General features: G+C 31.5%; 1 protein-coding gene across 4 annotated transcripts in view; it reads right to left on the bottom strand.

The window, feature by feature from the left end:
• Nucleotides 1-3047: 3047 nt before the first annotated feature.
• The window catches only part of LOC128990882 (lachesin-like), a 232542-nt gene continuing 213886 nt past the window's right edge, over nt 3048-21703 (bottom strand). The window contains exons 3-12 of one of the 4 annotated variants that reach the window (XM_054413514.1): nt 16039-16101; nt 12613-12716; nt 11553-11781; nt 10623-10778; nt 9974-10102; nt 8303-8440; nt 5792-5956; nt 4881-4961; nt 4435-4533; nt 3048-3513 (exon numbers count right to left, since the gene is read on the bottom strand). In XM_054413514.1, coding sequence (XP_054269489.1) covers nt 3386-3513; nt 4435-4533; nt 4881-4961; nt 5792-5956; nt 8303-8440; nt 9974-10102; nt 10623-10778; nt 11553-11781; nt 12613-12716; nt 16039-16101 — 1292 coding nt within the window. In that variant the 3' untranslated portion in view covers nt 3048-3385. The remainder of the gene's footprint in view (nt 3514-4434; nt 4534-4880; nt 4962-5791; nt 5957-8302; nt 8441-9973; nt 10103-10622; nt 10779-11552; nt 11782-12612; nt 12717-16038; nt 16102-21703) is intronic. The other 3 variants (XM_054413515.1, XM_054413516.1, XM_054413517.1) reach the window with 3 other exon arrangements.

The raw sequence follows: 21703 nt of genomic DNA, 5'->3' as shown, positions 1-21703 counted from the left end.
CATTACTGAATATTTTAAGCCTAGAACGAACTACAAGCGTTAATAAGAACTGGAGATATAAGAAAAATAATTTTAAAAAAATATCAAACTACGAAACGTCCATAAGAAATGTATGGTGCAGAGTTTTCTTTTGTATATATCTTCTAAATGAATAAAGATATTTAAAAACGGATTTCGGCATTGAAATCAGTGTAAAAATGTAGTTGGTAATGATGTGTCACAACACTATCATTACATTGAAAAAAAATTATCTATGTCCAATATGGTGGATCCAAGATGGCGGCCAAAAACATGTTCCCTATCAAAATGAAGTACTAACCACTCAATAAATACAGGCGGTGGTCCCAAGTCAATATCTCGAAAAATGTGCATAGCAAATGCATGTGAAATATGTTTTTTTAATTTGTCCAATGTTGAAAAAAGCCGCCATTTTAAATTGTGATTTTAGTGGTTTTCTCGTGCACCGATTTTTGGCAACTTTTAGTATGTCATTCTGCAAACCCAACTCTACAAAATAAAACCATAAAACGTTTTCTTGCAATTTTTTTAAGGTCATATCCTATATTTACCCGACTAATTAGGTGAAATGAGGTAATAGTGATAAAACAAGCTGCTAACTTATCTATACTATTTTAAAATTAAGGTGGTGCCTGTATGTCTGTGCGGCTCTCACGACTAAAATACTTAACCGATACATCCAAAATTAAGCACAGCTATGGTCCACATATCTAGGATTGTCATAGGCCTACTCACTTTCCTGAGTCCCTCCCGGGCTACGCCCCTTGAATGCCCAACGTTCAGATGAGGTTTTGCAAATATTTCTTATTGCAACCTAGTCAGTCCTTGCTTTGAAAAACTTTAAAATACCCTGTAGTTTGCTTACTTATGGTACACTTACTTATGGTATTTACTTATGTAGCTAAAGAACAAAGTGAAAAATAATCAAGTAGGAACACAAATTATTTTATTTATTGCAATTTATTGAGTGGGACAAAAGCCAGTACTTCAGTCTCTGAATGATATGACCAACCTGCTACTTGGTGGTCTAACACGAACTTTATACATATTTGCTATACGATACTGCAAGTTGGGTATTTTAAGATATATACAAATTCATCTGTAATATACATATGTATAAGACGAACAAATATTCATACATAGCTATGTACAATTTTCATTATATTTCATATAATTTACATCATATAAATACTTATTATACAAGGATTTTTATTTCATACTACACACATTGACCTTTTTTTAGTCAATTAAAATATTTAGTTAATTATAATGGATTTAACATGATGAATAGTTTCTCAATTAACAACTTTAGCTGACGATATGTTTGGAATCGAATGATTAATTTTAATTAATAAGATATGTATTAAACATTTTTCTAGTTTTTACTAATGGACAGTTCTACTGTATAACGGGCTTTTTTGGTAAACAATTTTAAAGCCAAAATATCGAATAAAACTAGTATATAATTTATGGCTACAATTAATATTAGTGTAATGCATAATCAGTTACTAATCAGCAACGGCCTTGTAAAAAATCTTTCATGGAACATTTTTTCAGTATTTGTAAAATTATTTGTTTTATTTATTTTCAAATTATTATTAATTATCATGCTATACAAATATGAGATTTGGTATTTGATTATTTTAAGACAACATTACTTTTTTTAAGGAAAACAGCTTTTCATAAAATTAAACAGTTGTCCTTATTAGTACCTAAATTTTAGTTGAAAAGTTTTCTTCCCTAACAATAATAGCATAGGAAATTCTTATGTTGAGGACATCAATACGAATCTTAAATATATCGGTAATTGTTATAATGTGTATATATATTCTTCCTAAAATATCAATCCACTTATAAAATATACTATTATACGTTATTTATTTACATAAACTACACTTGTAGCTAACAAAATAGTAAATATGAGGTACAAAGCAGCCTAGCTATTTCAAAAACACAATGTCACAAAACTTTCACTCAAACGTTCACCATAAACACAGTAACTTAGTTTAATCATATAAAAATATCAGCGTAATATCACATACACGCCAAAAGCCGCGCGTATATACAGCGCTATTGTAACAGTGAGTCCAGTTTTGCCAACTTTTTTTCATAGCTTTTCTTTCTAAATATTATAGTTATTCATCAAACTATTGTTTGAAAAATAAGATTATCTAAGGAATTAAATTTACAGGGTTTAGTAGGATTGTTGGTTATACATTGTTGTATTCTGCAGAATACACATCACAATCAATTAACAAAGATACTTGACAATAAAACTGTTTCCAATTTATATACATATGAATGCTGTCCAAAAATTAAGACCTACAACAAGCTTAATTTATTGAAAGCGAGCTCAAGTTTGGGATTAGCTGCACTTTTGTTAGTTCTCCCATTACCATCCGAGCCGTTTCCCACCCCTATATAACAGTTAATCTTGACATAGTGCCATGCTGTTAACAATGTGAGTTCTACCCTCCCGTCATGAATTAATGGTGTCTTTGGTCGGATGTATGAAGTCTACGGTGTCAACGCCTTTAAAGTCTAGCAGCAGTAGACAATCTTTTTGGGTGATAAAATGAGTTTTGAAGTGTTCATTAACATGTGCACGCCCTTTACGATGTTTGTGGTGCAACCAGTTGTGAGTATTCATAATTTTTGATTGAGACCAATGTTTGAAGATCTTAGCTTGCGGATTATGGCGTGAAACAGGAATTTCAATATGATTGAGGATGTCTCTAAAGAATTTATTAAGGGACAGGAAACGTTATGACTTATACTTTTAATCACACCGATCAGCACGCAACTTATCTTCATTCGTTATATTTGTCCTGATGGAATCTAATGAACACGCGTCAGGTCTCTTCGTCAAAATGTTTACTGCTGTATATGTACTATCAAAGCTACCTATGTACTATTTACGTTCTATGGAGACTTTAATTAACGGACAGCGCTCGTATGAGTAAGAATCTGAATTCTCACCTGCATTAAATTAGGAAAATTACTAAATTGCACTCTTCTGGTTAGTCCATTTTAGCTTGGAGAAAACTGTATTTTTGTTACTATAGTACATAAATACAGTCTAAAAATTGAACTTAAGCTTAACCACTTTTGATTAGTTTAAGCTAAATGTTTATATTGCAGTTTTTGAAAACAAAAACAAGTTTTGATTTAACTATTTTACCTTATATTTTGAATTCACGCAACTTTGACTAATTTATTTACATAGTAATTTGTTTTCTTATAATCAGAACAACGATACTTGACCTTAGTAGCTAAGCAATTTAGTAACTTAGTTTTGTAAACACTTTTGTAATGTTGACAACACTGGTAATCACATTGTAACATTCAGTGTCTACACGTATGTCCATCACCTGAACAGTATCACCATTAAACATGTGTAGAGCAGATGATGACGTAGGTGTTGTGAGTGGAGGGGGGAGACGTCTCCGTTTAGACCAATGGGAGGCCCCTTGGAGGAAAGCCCGTCAGGATAGTCTGAAATATGGGATAGTTTTTTAGTTACCAACTGATTACAAGCACAAACACAACATGAAGTCCTTCAGTTAACACTAATTTGGAAGTTCTGACAAGATTTTAGAGGATTACATGGTCTATATGTTTGTCAAACAATTATTTTTTTATTAAAGAATCTCTTCAAAATAGTTAGAAAAACTTGTTTCTTTATTTAAATTATTTCTAGCTAGAACAAATTTACATAGGGTGACTATTTTATATATTAAACCATACAATTGTTAAAGCCCTACAACTTTACAAAGATGTGTGTAAATCTTCTTTTAAAAAATTTGAAATATATTATTTTTTCTTTGGTTTGTCAATAAATCATTAGTACCTGTAATCGTCTATTTAATTTGTGTAGTTTCAGCACTATTTAAATTATAATAAATATATTAAGAGACTGAATTGTAAGTCTTTGTAGAAAAATAATACCGATAAGTTCCATTTACTGTGTTTAAATTAACACTAAACATCTATAGGACTTAATTATTAGTTAAAACATTAGAGCCATAACATAAATAGATAGAAAATTTGTGATTTTTCAGTTACTCTTAGTCAAGGAACTTTAAATACCTTCAGTAACATTTTAGAATACTCACTTTTTACTGTAATGTTGACCTTCAACATCATTAATTTAGTTTCCCATCATGTCGGGTATTTTACGTTCCAATATAACGTAAATAGCTCTAAAATAGCAAGACTACAGGTATAGGTATACGCGAGATAGTGAAGTTAACATATTTCTTATTTGTTGAGCGAAATTCAATTCTTATTAGTTGTTATTGATTGTAATTCGTTATACACAAAAGGCTATGTTGACCTTTAACCGTACAACAGTACTCAAGAAAATAACTACTTTCTAAATTCAATAGATAACAAATAGAAGAAGCTACATATCACCTCCAGGTGCATGCCACTCAGCATTGCTGCCTCCATCATAGTCCCCCAACACCTGGTTGTCTGCTGGCTTCTGCTTTCCAGGTTTGTTCTTCATTTTGTCTACACAAAATTAATCCATCGTAAGACACTAAAAGATTAAATGTGTTCTAAAACATATATTAATAATAGGGAATTCAATGTGTGTACATATTTTTACATCGATAATAAATTGCTTTGCAAGAAAATACATTCTTCTTTTGCTCAAAACATCTTTCGTGTTCATGTTTGAGCCAAAACTATTTTAATATTTTCCGTACATAAGGGAATTCATAATAATCAAATACCATTATATAAGGTCTAAAAGTTCACAAACTTACTGAAATCTGTACATTTTAAACAAACAATAATGTCGGGTCAAAATAAAAATGCTCTTATACTATAAAACCTTATCTTAGATAAATATTTACTTGATTTTATTTTCTTCTTTGTATTTGGCACGACTGGAGTAATTGATGTTGAGGTAGATGTCGTTGATGGTGCTGGTATTTCTGTAACAAAAGATAATCCATATTGTTAACTGCGACCCAGTTCTTGTAAAATAGAACCAATACTATGACAGAATAATCTTTTTACATATTTAAAATTCCTTTCTTCATTATTTTCTAAACGAATTTCATAATAGACCCTAAAACTCCATCTAAGAGATTAAATTGATTAAAGAGATTAAATGATTGGGGTACTTGGTCACAGACACACGGACCAGTCTGGACAGGATCTTTTCATGGGGGTCGATACGTAAACTAGATAAGACATTAGGAACTTTTACCCCATATATTGACACATTCTAACTCTTTTTACGTAAAGGCAAAGAAAGAGCAATTTAATGTTAAATTTTAAATAATTAACATAACTATATGAGGAAAGAGTAAAAGTTCTTAAATGGCATATGGCATACAAAACCACCATACTCAAACGGTACCTTAATTGCTTACATGAACACGTTCACTGCCGATCGTCAACTTAGTTCACACCAGACTTTAAGTTACTACCTTAACCTGAGGGACAGATTTCCCTTTTGGACCAAGCTTGTTAAACATAACTACAGACCAATCTTTTCTATAAATCTTTCTGATTAATCAGGATCAAAAAATATTTTTCTACATGAAATATAGACGAAGAATTCAATCATGTATTTAAAAAATTAGTTTAGTCATCAACTATAGTTGACATTGGTCCACCACTTACTTCGTAGTGTGTATCGATCGGCAACGTATATTAATTTTCAAAAACATAAAGTCTTATGCATAAACTACTTAAATAAAATTTAAAAAAATTTATTCTAACTTCAGTGTACTGATAATTTTGAACTTAGGCTCACCATCAAGTTTGATGAGGCCGTCGGTCTCCCCCAGTGAGTTCTTGGCGACACACTGGTACGAGCCGAAGTCCTGACGAGTCACTCCTCGTATCTTCAGCATCATGTACTTGTTGTAGCCGTTGTCCATAGACACAGCCTCGTACTTGTCTCCTGCAACCAGCAAGTCTACACACATTAGCTCCTCAGCTCATAGCTCTACAGTATATCACAGAAGACTTATCGAACCACTAATATCAACAAGTGTGCTATCACAGTTAACTCCTCAGCCATAAATAAATAAATTCCATCAGTGATGAAAAGGTCTGGAAAGTTTTTTTAAGTAGTCATAGTTATAGGGTTGGGACTAAATCCAGATGTAGTTTGTAGTTGGATTTTTTAAATATGTGTTATTATAGTATTACCAAATATTTTTGTATTCAGCATCCCACATATATTGTTGTTATACCATAGTAAAACAATATCATAATTTTATCCGCAGACTTGTAAAAAAATATTTAATACAGTAATTAATTTCCTTAAGATCCTTAAGATGTAATCTACCAATTTACTAATTTATTTATAATGACTTTTACAACCTATAAATACTGATCAGTTCTTCCAGAAAAATCGTCAATTATCTGTACATTTTTTTCACTAATAAGGTTAAATTAACCATGTCAGATAAGCAATGAATTATATTTTAACCCTAAAAAATTATAGTAAATGTTCAACAGACAATCTGTCCTAGTTTGGTGAACAATAATTTCTCTTTAATAGAGGGATACTTTAAATTTAAATTGAAATGGTAGTAAAATTATTTTTCACTCTAATTGATAAAAAAAAGAAAAATATTAGTGAATTAGAGTTCTCCAAAATGATAAATAGCCTCAATAGATTCTTGTAATAATATCTTTCAATTTGCAAATTATGTAGAATCTTTCAATTTGCCAATAATATTGAAATCTTTATATAAATATACTTAGGTTTAAAAATCAATTTAATCCAAAATTATTCTCAAATAGTTTTCTAAATAACCTTAAAATATATTGAAAACATCTGCACTCTTTTCCCGCGGTTTATATCCATCCCTCGAAATTGAAGCGGCAAATCAAATTATCGTAAAAGAAAACCTACTTTGATCAGTAAACAATATTGGAAGTTAAGTTATCGAATTTGACAGGCCCAAGAGACGTTGCAGGGTGATTGAATGCGAAGGATCAAGGGTTGTGGATAATTGAAACACAACATTAGCTCGCACCAACTAAACCTCTACATTATCCTCTTTCTGTGTTATTTATTAATCATTATTATTTAAATCGCTATATTCACCTTTTTAATATGAAAAATATTATTTTTATTATATTTAGATTTCAAAGTTCAAATGAATTGTTTGGATACTAAACGCAAAGAAATTATAGTAATCTTATTTATGTTATATATAGAAAATTCAATAAAACAACAAATCTATGAATTTTAAATAAATAAATAAATAAATAAGGTCTTTATTTTCAAGCCTCTGTTGCAAGTACAAGATCTGTTTTTCATGACGACTTTTGTCAAATTAAGTAAATAAAACAATACAATAATCTATTCATAAAATCAAAAACAAAAGTATCTAATTTTATATATCAACTAGCATAAATTGTTATTTAAAGCCCATCAAGAGATTTTTTAGATCAAACCACTTAATTTACGTACTTAATTTTCCACGTTTTTACGTAATTTGTCTTAACAGTTTTACCAATATTTTTTTTGAAATTTTAGTATTGTAGGTTTCTTTTAAACCCTTATTTAATTACCCTGGCTTTTTCAAGCCTTATATATGTATATGACACTTATATTAGACTTGTTTGTCCTGTTTATCTAGCTAAAGAATAGTTTAAAATATTTATCATTGGTTGAACAATATATGCCAGGTATAATTATGTCTTATGTTTTATGGTTTTGTTGCTTTAGTTGTTTTTTGTAAGTTAAGTTGAAAAACAATATTGCTACTTAATTAATTGTTAAATATTTCTAAAATAATTTACAAAAATACATACATCGTTTACTTTCACTACGTTTATCTTTACCATGTTCATCTTGTTTCGACTTCTACAACTTTATATCAACAACAATTTTGAACCTCACATTGTATATGTTGTGTTTGTCGCATATTGCTTCACCTTTTCAAAATAATTATTTTACTTCATAAAACAAATAAACAACTATATCATTCTCCTCTTCTCAGAGATTTTAAAATATATTTCGAGAGGGAAGGTAATCATGGAACTAATTAAGGTTGCAACTAGCAAAACATTTCGAGGAAATTAAGGCTTAAAGATATTTTTTTTTAGTGCTTAGTAGAAAAGGATACGTAGTAAAACTAGTTTTCCACAGAAAAGTTTAGTAAAGACATTTGTTTTTGTTTTTTTATGCTCAATTATACTTACAACGGGCATCTTCAACCAATGGGTATAGGTTCTTTGTTACAAAATACATTACACTTGTTATGATTAACCATAAACTCTACAATAAACATTATGTAGTTACCAGAGACGATCATGTCGCCTTTCTCTGTAGTCCAGTAGTTGATGGAGGTGGGATAGGCCTCAGTATGGCACTCCAGCTGGACATCTTGACCAATGTAGGCTCCCTCCAGCTGGTTAGGGATCGACAGCATTGGTGGAACTAAACAACAAATAAATGATAAATAAATTGTCTGGAGATTGTGTGTAATATGGTGTGATAAGTGTAGGATTTTCGAATCAAAATTGATCACCATTAACTATATTTAACACGCATTAAACGTCTTGGGAGTAAACAGTATAAGAATAAATATATGTTTCCAGAGTTTAGATTCCAGAATACGTGGGTAGAAATTCAATATATATTATAGTATTAATAGGCAAGCATGGTTCTTGAAACCTTTTCTCTCAGCTTATGTGCATCACAAGGAAAATCTACATACACTGCTAGAAAGATATTGTTCACCATACTACGATAATTTAATAACGTTGATTGATAACGTTAATTTTAGGCTGAAAACAACATATTGCTGGCCATGCCTGGTGTCTTCGTTATTTGGGGACCGAGCAGTAATAATAATAATGCAGTATAATATTATGCATTGCGATTGACTTGTTTAATTGTCACTGCTGCGTAGCTACTATTTATTATTATTTCGGCCGATTACTTTAAGTATTTCTTCACATAAAGTTTTTGTTGTGTTGGCTATAAGTGTACATTTATCGTATGTATTTTCTTAATTTTGTAGAGTGGTGAAAAATAGTGTTCGTACCATGGGCCGAACGGGTTTTGTAGCTCTCGATCGTTTCAAGTTCTCAACTTCGTCTCGAATTTAAAAATGATCTCGATCCGGCAAAACCTCATTTTAGACCCTAGGTAAGGAAAATATTCTATTCTTGTAGATGTGCAGAATCCCTTTATAAGTTGAAATTAAATCTAAAATAAGCACAACAATTTAATTAAAAAAAAAAAAAAACTAACACCGATGGGTCTAAAGGGATTGCTATGCTGGTGACGAAATATCAACAAAATATAAACAGATAATCAAAATAAATAAAATAAATTCCTATCACACGTTTTATTTACAGCGTGGGGTGAAAATAGAGAAGTCTGTACATTTCATATATTTTGGTTGAGTTTTCGACCACTGGTCGACCTTTAGTTTATATTATCGGCTATAGAAGAATAAGAAGTGCTTAGTTGCCGCTTTAACAATAAATTGCCAGTTACCCCAAAGTAAACACAAAACAGTTGCATTGGCCGGAAGGGCTTTCGGGGTGGTTGGCACATAAAACAGTAATATTTACTCTTGAAATCAATATACATAACACTAACATTGGAAATGACACTATAGATCATTAATAACAAAATAGCTGCTTAAAAACAAACAATATGTCTAGTTTATTGAATAAAAAACCCAAAACAATGGCCATTTATGAATCAGCTACAGACATTTTAAATTTCATTCAAACAGTTAGTTGATTTAGCAACTCTCAAATTTAGATACAGCCCATATTAAATGAAAACTTATTAGCTTTTTGAATTTTGCTGTAATAAAGAGATTTCACTAAAATAATTTTATGTTGTTTGCTATAAAATATCATTAACAACTTTATCGTTAAGGGTCTTCCCAAGAGTGTAGCAAAGATAGATAGTGCTATGGGAAGTCTGGATTTCATGAGATGTTTTACTTACATTGTACTCTGAGCATGACTCTTTTACTGATGGAAGGAGGGACGCCGTTAGAGGCTATACACAGATAGGCTCCCATGTGTAGTCGGCTGACCTTGGTAATGTGAAGAACCTCTCCATCTACCACGTTCACTGAAAACATACATTCTTTATGAAATATCAATATAAAACTAACCTAACAATAATATTTCATGAACAAATAGGACGATTAGAAGTTTAAATTGAATCCATGATTAGCTAAAAATAGCTTATGCAAAAAAACCTGTTTGAATTTTACGACCTAGAAATAAATTAAATTATTTATTAAGAAAACGACTTTAGGAATATTTGTATGATTGCAATCGAAAAACTCCCTGACTTTTTAGTATATATTACTCAGAAATAACATATAGCTGTTTATCAACAAATGTTAACATACCGTGAACAGTAGTGTTATTACTTGATATAGTTCAACGTGTATTATTGAATATTTTAAGCAATTCAAGCTCAATCATTTATGATCAAACAGTCTGATCAGTTATAAATTAAAATGGTTATTTTTATACTGAAGTAAAATCTTAAAACGTATTAACTTAAATTTATTAAAGTTTTCTATCTTTTAAGAACAAAATTAGTTTTTTTTATCCGAAACATTTTTTTACTAGATGATTACCAGGTTCGCCGTTGTAGTTGATATCCTCGCCATCTTCTCTTCGCCACATGACGTAAGGCTCGGGATAACCAACAGCTTTGCACGTCAAAGTCACGTTGGCTGACTCTCTCACCACCATGTCTGTGGAGGTCTCCTTGTCTACTATACTGGGTGGCACTGTGAAAATTACATCAGCTTTATATGACCGATAAATACTTTGTGTATATGGCATTTAAGAAAAGCAGTATAACTCAGACTAAGTGGCCAAAGTTTTCCCGTTTAAATAGTATTATCTAATTTGATTAAAGTGGGGGCGATTCTGTACCCAGGTGCTTTTGACATTTAGTTATTAATTAATGATGCTATTTACAAAAGTGAAACGGAAACAGACTCCTATGACGATTTAAATATGCCAAAAAGTGTGTGCCAAAAAGTTTAGGTGGCTTGAAGGGAAGTTCCCACTACCTGTTGTAATGTATACTCAACTCACATATGGGGCGTCACCATCTCAATGATTGATTGATAGATAATTGATATGTTGTAGCTGTTTTAGCTGTTGAACAATTGTTTTAAAGGTAGGATCAAGTGAGGGGATGCATTTCTTCACCTAAAACCACCTAAGCTTTGTACACGGAGTGTGAAAAAAAGATTAAATAATTTTCTTTTTTACCAAAAAGCAATAGCTAATCAAAAACAATTAGAATCATATTTGGGTTTAATTTTACTCAGAAACATTACAAAAATCCAGAGTTTGGATTATAACTCATTTCATTAACTTAATACCATAGATTGTTCGTGTATAATTCACTGATAGTATGAAAACCCACCTAAAATCTTTTGCGGTCTCTCGAGAACTAAGTGATTAGCAGTGATAGGCAAATTACGTTGTACTATTCTGGTAAAAGTTTAACAACAAAATCATATGATTTAAAATATACATTTTATACCTACCAACAACCTGAAGGTAACCCTGCCGCATTCTCATTGGATCAGTATTAACTTGACACATGTACCAGCCGCGGTCCGTCTCCTGGACATTCTTGATGTGGAGGTACCACGAGCGATGGTCGTTGTAGCTCAGGGTGATCCTCGGGTTCTGGGTGATGACGTTGTGATGGATGGACAGAATAGTCTGGGTGTCGACTCGCACCCACGCCACCTGCCAGGACACACGCAAGTCCTGGTGCACGTTATATATTGTACCTTACACGTTATACAGCTAAATCTACTAGAATATGTACGAGTAGGAACTCTCAACTATGTCAAATCACACACTTTCCGTATTTTACAACACGAAGATGCTGGTTCTAGTTTGAATTTGAACCTTAAACGTTACGTAGCCATATCTATGTATGACTAGGTTTTCTGGATGACAAGTTAAAATCTATTAAATATAATACTCTGGGTATGGAGTTGGATTACGCCAACTACCACGGCACAAGAATGTTTTCGTGCAAGCTTTTCAACTGCAGTTGTACTTACATAGAGCTATATTAGGTATGCATGAATATGTACGACTATGTCTTTGACTACAGACACACATTACTATTCAGTAACGATGATGATGATGAGATGGAAGGAAATGAGATTTTAAAGGATGACTCAAACTCATACCAATAAATCAACCTTATGTACGCAAGCGTCGTTCAAGAACATATGTCCGCAAAAAGTCTTTGCAAAAGCGTCTCGCTTTATAAAAGTAAGAGGGAAGAGGATTTTTTAGGGGTTAAGTTAGGATGTTTAAAATGTACATTTAAACTAAACTGATTCTTACATTTATTTAAATTTAAAACTGAATAACAAACATTTCAAAAAAAAATTATTGATTAGGAAAACGCACCGTGAACGTAACCTTCACATAACCTTTTGCCCAGCTGTTTTCCTTTATCAACTTTTGTATACGGAACTCTGTATGTACCTTCTTGGCTACTAGTATTGATAAATTTTTCAGTTGAGCCGTTACTTCTTTACTAAATAAACGTTGCGTAAAGTATGGTAAATACAAAGTTACCTTGTAGCCTCTAAGGTTGTCGACGACACAGGCGAGTAGAGCATCTCTACCTACGGTGACTGTGACGTTCTGTATAGGCTCAGCGAACCTCGGCAACAGCGCCTCTGTAGGACAAACAATCTCTATGTAGTGTAAGTAAACATAAAACTACAACACCTCTGTAGGACAGTCGGTTAGTAGACATATAACTACAACACCTCTGTAGGACAGTATATATGTAAGTGTAAGTAGACATATAACTACAGCACCTCTGTAGGACAGTCAATATGTAAGGGTTAGTAGACAAATAACTACAACACCTCTGTAGGACAGTCAATATGTAAGGGTCAGTAGACATATAACTACAACACCTCTGTAGAACAGTATATATGTAAGTGTAAGTAGACATATAACTACAGCACCTCTGTAGGACAGTCATATAAGGGTAAGTAGACATATAACTACAACACCTCTGTAGGACAGTCAATATGTAAGGGTTAGTAGACATATAACTACAACACCTCTGTAGGACAGTATATATGTAAGTGTAAGTAGACTTATAACTACAGCACCTTTGTAGGACGGTTAATATGTAAGTGTAAGTAGACATATAACTACAGCACCTCTGTAGGACAGTCATGTAAGGGTAAGTAGACATATAACTACAACACCTCTGTAGGACAGTCAATATGTAAGTGTAAGTAAACTTATAACTACAGCGCCTTTGAATACAGACAATATGTATAGCCAAGGCAAATTAGACTTGTAACTCCTAAAGTTTAGGGAAAAGCAGGTTTCAATCTGTTCTGGAGACCCTAAATAAGTTTAAAATGAGTTTGAGACGGATTCTGAAATGAGCTTAGTGTATAAGAGGCAAAACTAGGCAGATTTTGCTTACTTTTTAATTTTTCGCTTATAACTAAAAAACAGTGCATCCTCCAAAAAAAATATGGGTTTAAATTCTAAGGAACATTAGATTCCGCGTCGAATGACGTTAAAATAATTATAATCTGTTTAGTTGTTCTGCTACAACAGATCGTCAAAGCTCAGTAATTTTAACCGAAAACTATAGCATACACTGCCAACTGGCGGAACACGCTGAAATAACCAAGAATAGGATGAGGAGTCAAGGAGAATGTTAAAATTACTGAACTTTTAAATTATTTTAACGTCATTCGACGCGAGATCTAATGTTCTTTAGAAACAAACGTATGTAAACCCTTTTGTTGTGGGATGTTATTTAATACACCGTTATGAGGGAAAAACAAACAAAAAATGAACTCCATCAGCCTAGTTGTTTGCCTCCCATACACTTAGCTCACTTCAGAATCCGTCACTTACTCATTTTTTACTTATTTAGGATCTCCAGATTAGATTAAACAACACCCAGCTTTCCCCCAATTTTTAGGAGCTACAGCTCTTTTTGGACTAAATTGCCTTGACTAGTAAGTGTAAATAAACTTATAACTACAGCGCCTCTGTAGGACATATTTTCAGTATATTCAATATAATATCAAAATGCATACATACTCTACATAATCTATAACCGTGATTTAACCTGGTCTTCATTAAAATAAAAGATATAATTTACGACGGTCTTGATAGAACAGCTCAATATCCACTTGATGTTTTATTTGTACTGTTTGAAGTTAAGGGTCTTGAGGTTCCGCTGAACAAATGTTTACACGGGGAGTTTCTCTTAACGATCTCAACACAATAACAAGGAACTGAAGAGACCATTAAATTGCGGCAGTTATAACATTTGGTTTACAAATAATCCTTGATACTCACTAGAGAGAATAAGGAGGTACCTGAGAATACAACCTGCCTTGGTTTGACTAAATCAAAACAATGTATAAAGATTTTTCACTAGCTACATATTTAGTTTTTAGGCTAAAAAAACTATGTGTAAAGTTTAAATATTTTACAATAGTGAGTTAGGTTCTATAAGATGTAATTGAATTAGTAAAAAAGCAGTTGGAGGCTAAATATTTAAAAACTTTATTTTATAACGTAGAAGATGTTATTATTTACTTTGCCAAACCCTATCGCGTGAAAAGGAAATGATTATTAGTTTATTCATAAATCATAATTTAAATACTATGGGGTTTATTTAACACGATACCTACTATACTAGTGTTTAAATATTCAAAAATATTGTAGTATTATTCCCAATGTCACGTACTTTGTAACTGTCAATATAAGATTGAAGGAACATAATAATGTTTAGGGACAACGTTTGAGCGACCAAGTACATTACTGCTCTAACAGTTTGAAACAATATTCGTTTATAAGATCAAAGGGGTGCGTTGAAACTTAACTCTCAACCAAAGTGCTACATCAACATTTCAAACTAACTTGTAAACCAGTAACTACTTTTATTGTTTGCGAGGACACCAACAGAAAGGTTAAATATCGAAGGTTAATTGAAGGTTATCCTTCACAATATGTGGTCCAAGTCTACCAAATTAGCAGTGGGCACCGTTCATAGAAGGTGTAGAGGACTACATATGAATAGCAACTACTTGGGGCACGTTCACAAAATGGTGTTGTCAGGATTTTAACTAGGGTCATTGGTGAAAAAAACTGGATGATAGCTTACCCCCCCATTACTCTTCTACTATTGCGTAAAACGTTAGTGAACTCACTTTAAAGCATTTAAATGATACAGTGGTTATTAAATTTATTATTTTAAAATGTACTTTAGTATATCCTAAGGTTCTAGCACGAAAGATACTATGCTAAAAATGCATTAATACTAAAGATAATTTTATTATTAGTCTTCATACTTTAATTTTATTAATACAGTTACTGCGAGGTAAAATTATTATGGCAGTGTTTTTGTATAATTTCCCAGGTTCTAGGGAAATATTGAATGGATTTTGTCTTATTTGTGGTCATATGCAGAGAATGCTACCCTTGCTTTGGATCAAACTTTCAAAATCAAATGTGTTTCTTACTAGGAGAATATACAAGTTAAATGGGAAAGAATATCACCATTTATTAGTGCATAGATAAAACTATTGTAAATTTAAAACATTTAAGCCCGGCACCCAGGGCCAACCTTTGAACTGCAAGAAAATTTGAACCTCCAATTCATATTTATACATAGTTTCATAAGTTAATAACTAATTAGCAATATTTGTGTCTGTGGAGCTAATTTATAATCTAATCTAGACCAAAGTACTTGTTTTGTTTGAAAAAAAAAAACTATGACACAACTTTATTTCCAATAATCATTTAAAATCCAAAATTAATGAAAATAACTTATACACATCCCGTATCTTCTATCTTGAAACAATTACATTTTTTCATCTCGAACAAAACCATTACAACGTTTGCAGTTCTCTTACTAGTCTGGTATAACTGTGGAAGAATATAAAGAGAGCGCAAAAAATATAAAGCGTGGCATCAAATGGGAATGTAACTTTATTAGGTGGAACATACCATTGTTGAATTCTTCCACGGGCGCTGGAATTCCATTCGACTCGATGCTTCTAGCTCGGCGGCCTGCAACAATAAACAAACGGTTCTGCATTCCTTGAATACTCACTACGAATATATTTTAATTAGTTCGTACACATAGCAACTGTACAGTAGATTTTGTGACTTGAAATGTTCGTGCAGTTGGCCTACTCTTACAATCGTTTCTTTCTAGCTTCTTGTTTATTGGCCATAAGGAAATTACCTTCTCATCTTTCGCACCAAGGAACTAATGAATGATTCTCATTTTGTTAAGTCGTTTAGTATAGTGGTCATGATATAAAATGTTTATTGTTCACCCATGTGTTTACCTTGTTTACAAACAGGGATAGTTTAATACTCAAAACTTTATGAGATTAAATAGGTAACCACAGTTTTTCATCAGGACACGTAAAATGTTGTTTATTTGGTCTGCAAATATTGTAGTTCATGAATGTTTTTAAAACAAAATAACTACAATAAATTTGAACTGGACCAAGATCATTAAGAGGATGATAGGGTAATATCATTGTAAATGAAGTTAAAATTTACTTGAAACTCTAGCAAGAGATTCGCCGAAAGGTGAATATGCCTTATCGATTGTATTTTGCCGATATAAATACGATAAATACAACCAAGGTTTCTTTAGATAACATTCCCTGTACACGCAACCTTCTCATTACTGACTTAAAGAAACATCTTTCATTTGATACAAGATGAGCTGAGTCTTACATTGTCTTTTTCTGTTGGTAAAGTGTATACTCCATTGAAAGGTTTATAATATTTACAAGTTAAAGTAAACAATTAAAATTACAAAAAAAGTCTAAATAATATTTATTCACTTACTTGGTTGCCTAAAATTAGAATACATAAACACAGTTGTTATTGTAAATATAGTTTTCGAGAATTGTTACTTTTCTCTAAAGCTGTTTTGTCGTATTTACGTCTCCATAGGAGGATTCTAGAATCATTATATTTATTCTTAAATGTTCAATCCCACATTTTTGTCCTATCCATAAACGTTAATGCTATGAAAGCAACCCCGATATCTAGGGGTCACTAAATACCAGTTTTATATAGATATTGCCTTATTTAGAAGTTGAGAAGTCAAATTTTATATTACTTGTCAATGGTTATTAATTTGGAACCCTACACTCTTTGTAAAGCATGTTTCAAAAACATTGACAAAAGATTTCAAATAATTTATTGATTTTTTTATTTGCTTCCTAAAAAAGGGTGTTTTCTAAGTTGTTACCTGATTTCCTTATTCAGTTGTAAAACATATGGAGTCTACTTTTAACCCCAATAATTCTTCTTCATGGGGGATCTTAAAGTGACAAATTTGTACACAATATATATTTATTAATAATAATCGATTAATATAATTATTGATGACCACACCTTAAAGGATGGCACCGAATTAATATGATAATGCTTACTATGATTAAATTTATTTGCTGAGCGTTTTTTTTAGTGTGTTGCTCCGCATGGGTTCCGTTTTGACTTATTTTAGACTGTAATTTAGGTTTTCCAATAGGCAATGTTTTCTGATTTGAACCCCTTACTAAAATAGAACTATGAAAATATTTAAAACCAAAAACACGATTTTCTTTTACTTGTGTAAGGTTTCCTTTTATCTGCTGCCATTTCCATTTTGTAGCACATAAGGAAACTTAAAAGCTAAGAACACATTTTAAACCCCTACTTTATGAGAGTATACGCCTAGGTATACACCTAGCATTTTATGACTACTATATTATATGTTTCTAAATGTTTAGTAACAAGTAACATAAAATCAAAATGTTCAGTCCATTCATAGGACACTCTGTGTATTACGAGCTTGAAAAAGCAGATGACAACTTATGACGCGAGATTTATGAAAGCGAAAAACATTGTTTTAGGATTATGAATACGCGATGGCTCCACACAATGTAGGAGTCAACAGCCCGTGATGACTGCCCATCCTTTGTTGTACAATCTTCTGAATAAAACTCTTGTTTTTGTTCAGACCACAGTTTAAATTATCATTGCTGTCGGTCCTTTCAAACGTATAAAAGTGGGATGGTGTAAAAGTGCAGCTGTGGCAAGTCTTAATTTTATATATATTGTAGTTAGTCTATCGTAAATTGAATTTGTTGATTTACACAGTTTTATTATTTGATATTTATGAAGAAACGTAAATGCTGGAATGTTGGGGAGCTATTCAATAACAAATTGTACGACCTTTGAAACCTTGTATGTAGTAGCTATCGCTTTTTGTGGCTATTTATCAGACAAAAGACGCGAAATAATCAGTCAATTGGTTCTAAAATGTGTAGCAATAAAATATTTATCGATGGGAGGGCCTTTCTTGAAATGAGATATAATGATAAAAAAAAGAGGTTCTGTATTCAAAGAATTAAAACTTGTATATACTACCTCTCATAAAGCAGAAATGTGAGAAGGTATGGATCGGGTAATGAAAGAGAAAGATGCTTTTGTAAAGTTTAAAACTTTAAAAAGTTCTACAAATCGTTAATAAATCAAAACAGCATACGAATAGGGGTGATGGAAGTGTGTAAAAATAAGTGAAACCTTTGTAATAACCTTTAACATGATCCTTTATGTACGATAACACGTTTAATAAGTAACAGTTTAGCTATAAATCTATATTTAATAACAACTTGCATATAAATTAACAATAGTACTTTAAATTTCTTTATTGTCAATCATAAAAATTAAAAGATGGCCATAACAAAATAGTAGCTTAACAATAGTGCATCCAACATTTTACAAACTCATCAGGACAAAACATCACAAAACTTTCAGGAAAATATAATACTGTTGAACTAAATATACTCTTTCCAGTAATTGTTTAAAACTGTCAAAAAGTTACTAATTTCATCTTTGTGAAGTGAATTGCTTTTTCGACACGTACAGAAATTGCACCACTTCTATACTCATTACGACGAAACGAAAGAGTGACAGGCAACCATCGTTATGAGAAAAGTTCGGCAATAACAGCAGAGGTAACCAGCTTGCAATGACGGCGTGTGTCCAAACAACAGTCAGCTGTGTTACCTGGTCAATGGGGATGGATATTGGAGGAGAAATATATAATTAAGTTTGGTAACAAATTTGTATTTTTTCCGAAATAGATAGGTATTCTACCCCTATTCAATGGCAGGTATTCCCACATTTGATTTAAATGTGGAAAGAAAACACCCACACCACTAACTACACTACTACGGTATGTCATAGGAGACCGAATTGAGTGCCTATTTATTTTATAGCCCTAATGTTTGGAATGATTTTTTGTTCCAACTAATGCTACAAACACAATAATTTCTACTATTTTGGTAAACAAATTTAGAAACACACTGTTACTTCTATAAAACTATTTATGGGCTTAATAAATATATTCAATTCAAATTAAACTAATAATATCAACTAAATTGCTTCTATTACCAGGCTAGGGACGTGTAGGATTTACCCTTGAATAAAAAGTCATAAGGTAAGGGGTGATTAAATAATTTATGGAAAGATATATGGCGCTTGAAAGGAAAATACATTATTTTTCAGTGTGAAATCATGGTTTATTATGTTATTAAAATAAATTATTATTAGAAGATCCCTAAAATAATACACTATACTTGAAAAAATCGGATACAGATAAGAATTAAAATAAGAAGTTTCCAGATTTTGTTATCTTACGTATGTTTTGTAATCCATGACAGAATAAAATCTGTTGGATAAATAATAACCATATTATACTGCAGTATGAAAAATTAAAAATTGTAGAAGTTGGGAAACTTATTCAAACTTTTAACTATATATAGACTGGTTAAGTAAATAACTAGCTGAGACAATTATCCCAATGTAATAGGGTAAGGACTTGAAAGTTAACATACAATAAAATTTGAAAATACAAACATTTTCATATAAATTTGGGTTTTATTATTTAGAATGAACATTTAAAACACAACAATGGTTGTTTGTCTATCGACCAATATGTAAAGTTCCTTTACTTTTGACCAAAAATATATAGACGAAGTCGTAATAATGGTCAATACTATATTCAGTCATACTATTATTTATTAAATGTTTTATTGGTAAAACATTGAATTAATTATATGTATACGAAATATAGGAAATTGACTGATCTACAAATAAATATATTTTCTCATCCAGAAGTTAATATGTAAGGCCCTTTCATTGAGAGATTTTAATAAAACATCACAAGTCATGTCTTTCTTTCTTTATAAATAAAATATTCTTTGCCCCGGCTCCCAGCCAATCTTATTTAAAAGCTACGTGCATTTCGATTTAAAACAGAATATACGTTAAAGGTGAGGTATACTTAATGTACTAAACATCATAATGGCTAAAATACTTTTATTAAATTCTTTACATTATATAACATGCGTATTAATAATTCCAAACCGACAAAATATGTTTACAGTTTTACTTAAGAACATTAAAAAAAATCAAATAAGACTATATTATTTAAAATAAATATAGCAATGCATCAAATAAGTTAGCGTTATGCTAATAATAATCTTAATATGATTAGGGAATACTGGATGTTTTGTAATTAAAAAATCAAACTCCGGGAAATGGTACAGAGGTTCTTTAAAAAAAACCCCATTTCCTGGAGTTCACTGGTTTACTTACGGAACACTCTGTATATTCTTACCAATAATAAAATGAGCTATTTATATTCTTAAAATGCACACAATGTTCATTTAAATTGTTTTATACTTTAAATTTCAAAGTCCTTATTGCTTAAAAATATAGATTATTTCGCACATGATCATATGAGCTATATCTTGCCCTAAGGATAAAATAAATAAGGAGAAATATGTTTATTGTTTAATATACCAAATTTTAGCTTTTATAACTGAAAATGTCTGTACAGCAAACACACATAGTCAGATTTATAAATCTATATAAGAACGTAGGTGTCATTAAGGGTATTCTCCTTCTGCTTTTGTCTTAAAATTACTCTTTTCTTGGAAGTCATCCAATATCTTAAGAGTCCGACCGTCTTTTGTTTCTGATAATAACAATTAATCTTAGGAAAAGAAGAGCAGAAATACACCTTGCCTAGGTGTTTCTTTCTATAGATATTTCCAAAAAGATTGTTCAAAAATGGGCTTAGGCCTACGTAAGGAGTTCTAAAATGAAGGTATCCTTGTGAATTAGATTTTAATTTTTTCATTTTTTTTTCAAACTATTACATTACAATTCTTATCTGAAATAGTTTATTTACTGAATATTAACTTGAAGTAACGTTTGAGAGATTCCAGGGTTTAGAGTAAATTAAAACAATTGGCTTATTGTACCATTGATCAGAAAATTTAATGGGTCTTACATTGGTTCGTTTGATATCATAAGTAACCTTATTAATTTTTTTTTGCGTTGAAGTCTAGGGAGGCCCAAAAAGAATGAGTAAAAGGTAAACTAACATAAACATTTTATTATTATAGATAAACAGCCTACTTTATGTATAATTGTTTTCTTAACTTCCTTAAACTTTTACTACCATAGTTTCACCTCACCTCTACATTTTTCCGTTATTTGCTTGAAGAAAGTAAATTCTGGGTTCTAGCTCTGTCAATACCTAGGGGGTTCATTTAATTCGACATTTTTCCAAATGCTCCCCTTTGCT

Source organism: Macrosteles quadrilineatus, unplaced genomic scaffold, assembly GCF_028750875.1.
Source record: "Macrosteles quadrilineatus isolate MER2022 unplaced genomic scaffold, UCM_ALF_1.0 Scaffold_3__2_contigs__length_128488019, whole genome shotgun sequence".
NCBI lineage: Eukaryota > Metazoa > Arthropoda > Insecta > Hemiptera > Cicadellidae > Macrosteles > Macrosteles quadrilineatus.
The sequence above is the reverse complement of the archived record's forward strand: the minus strand, read 5'-3'. Positions and strand labels throughout refer to the sequence as shown.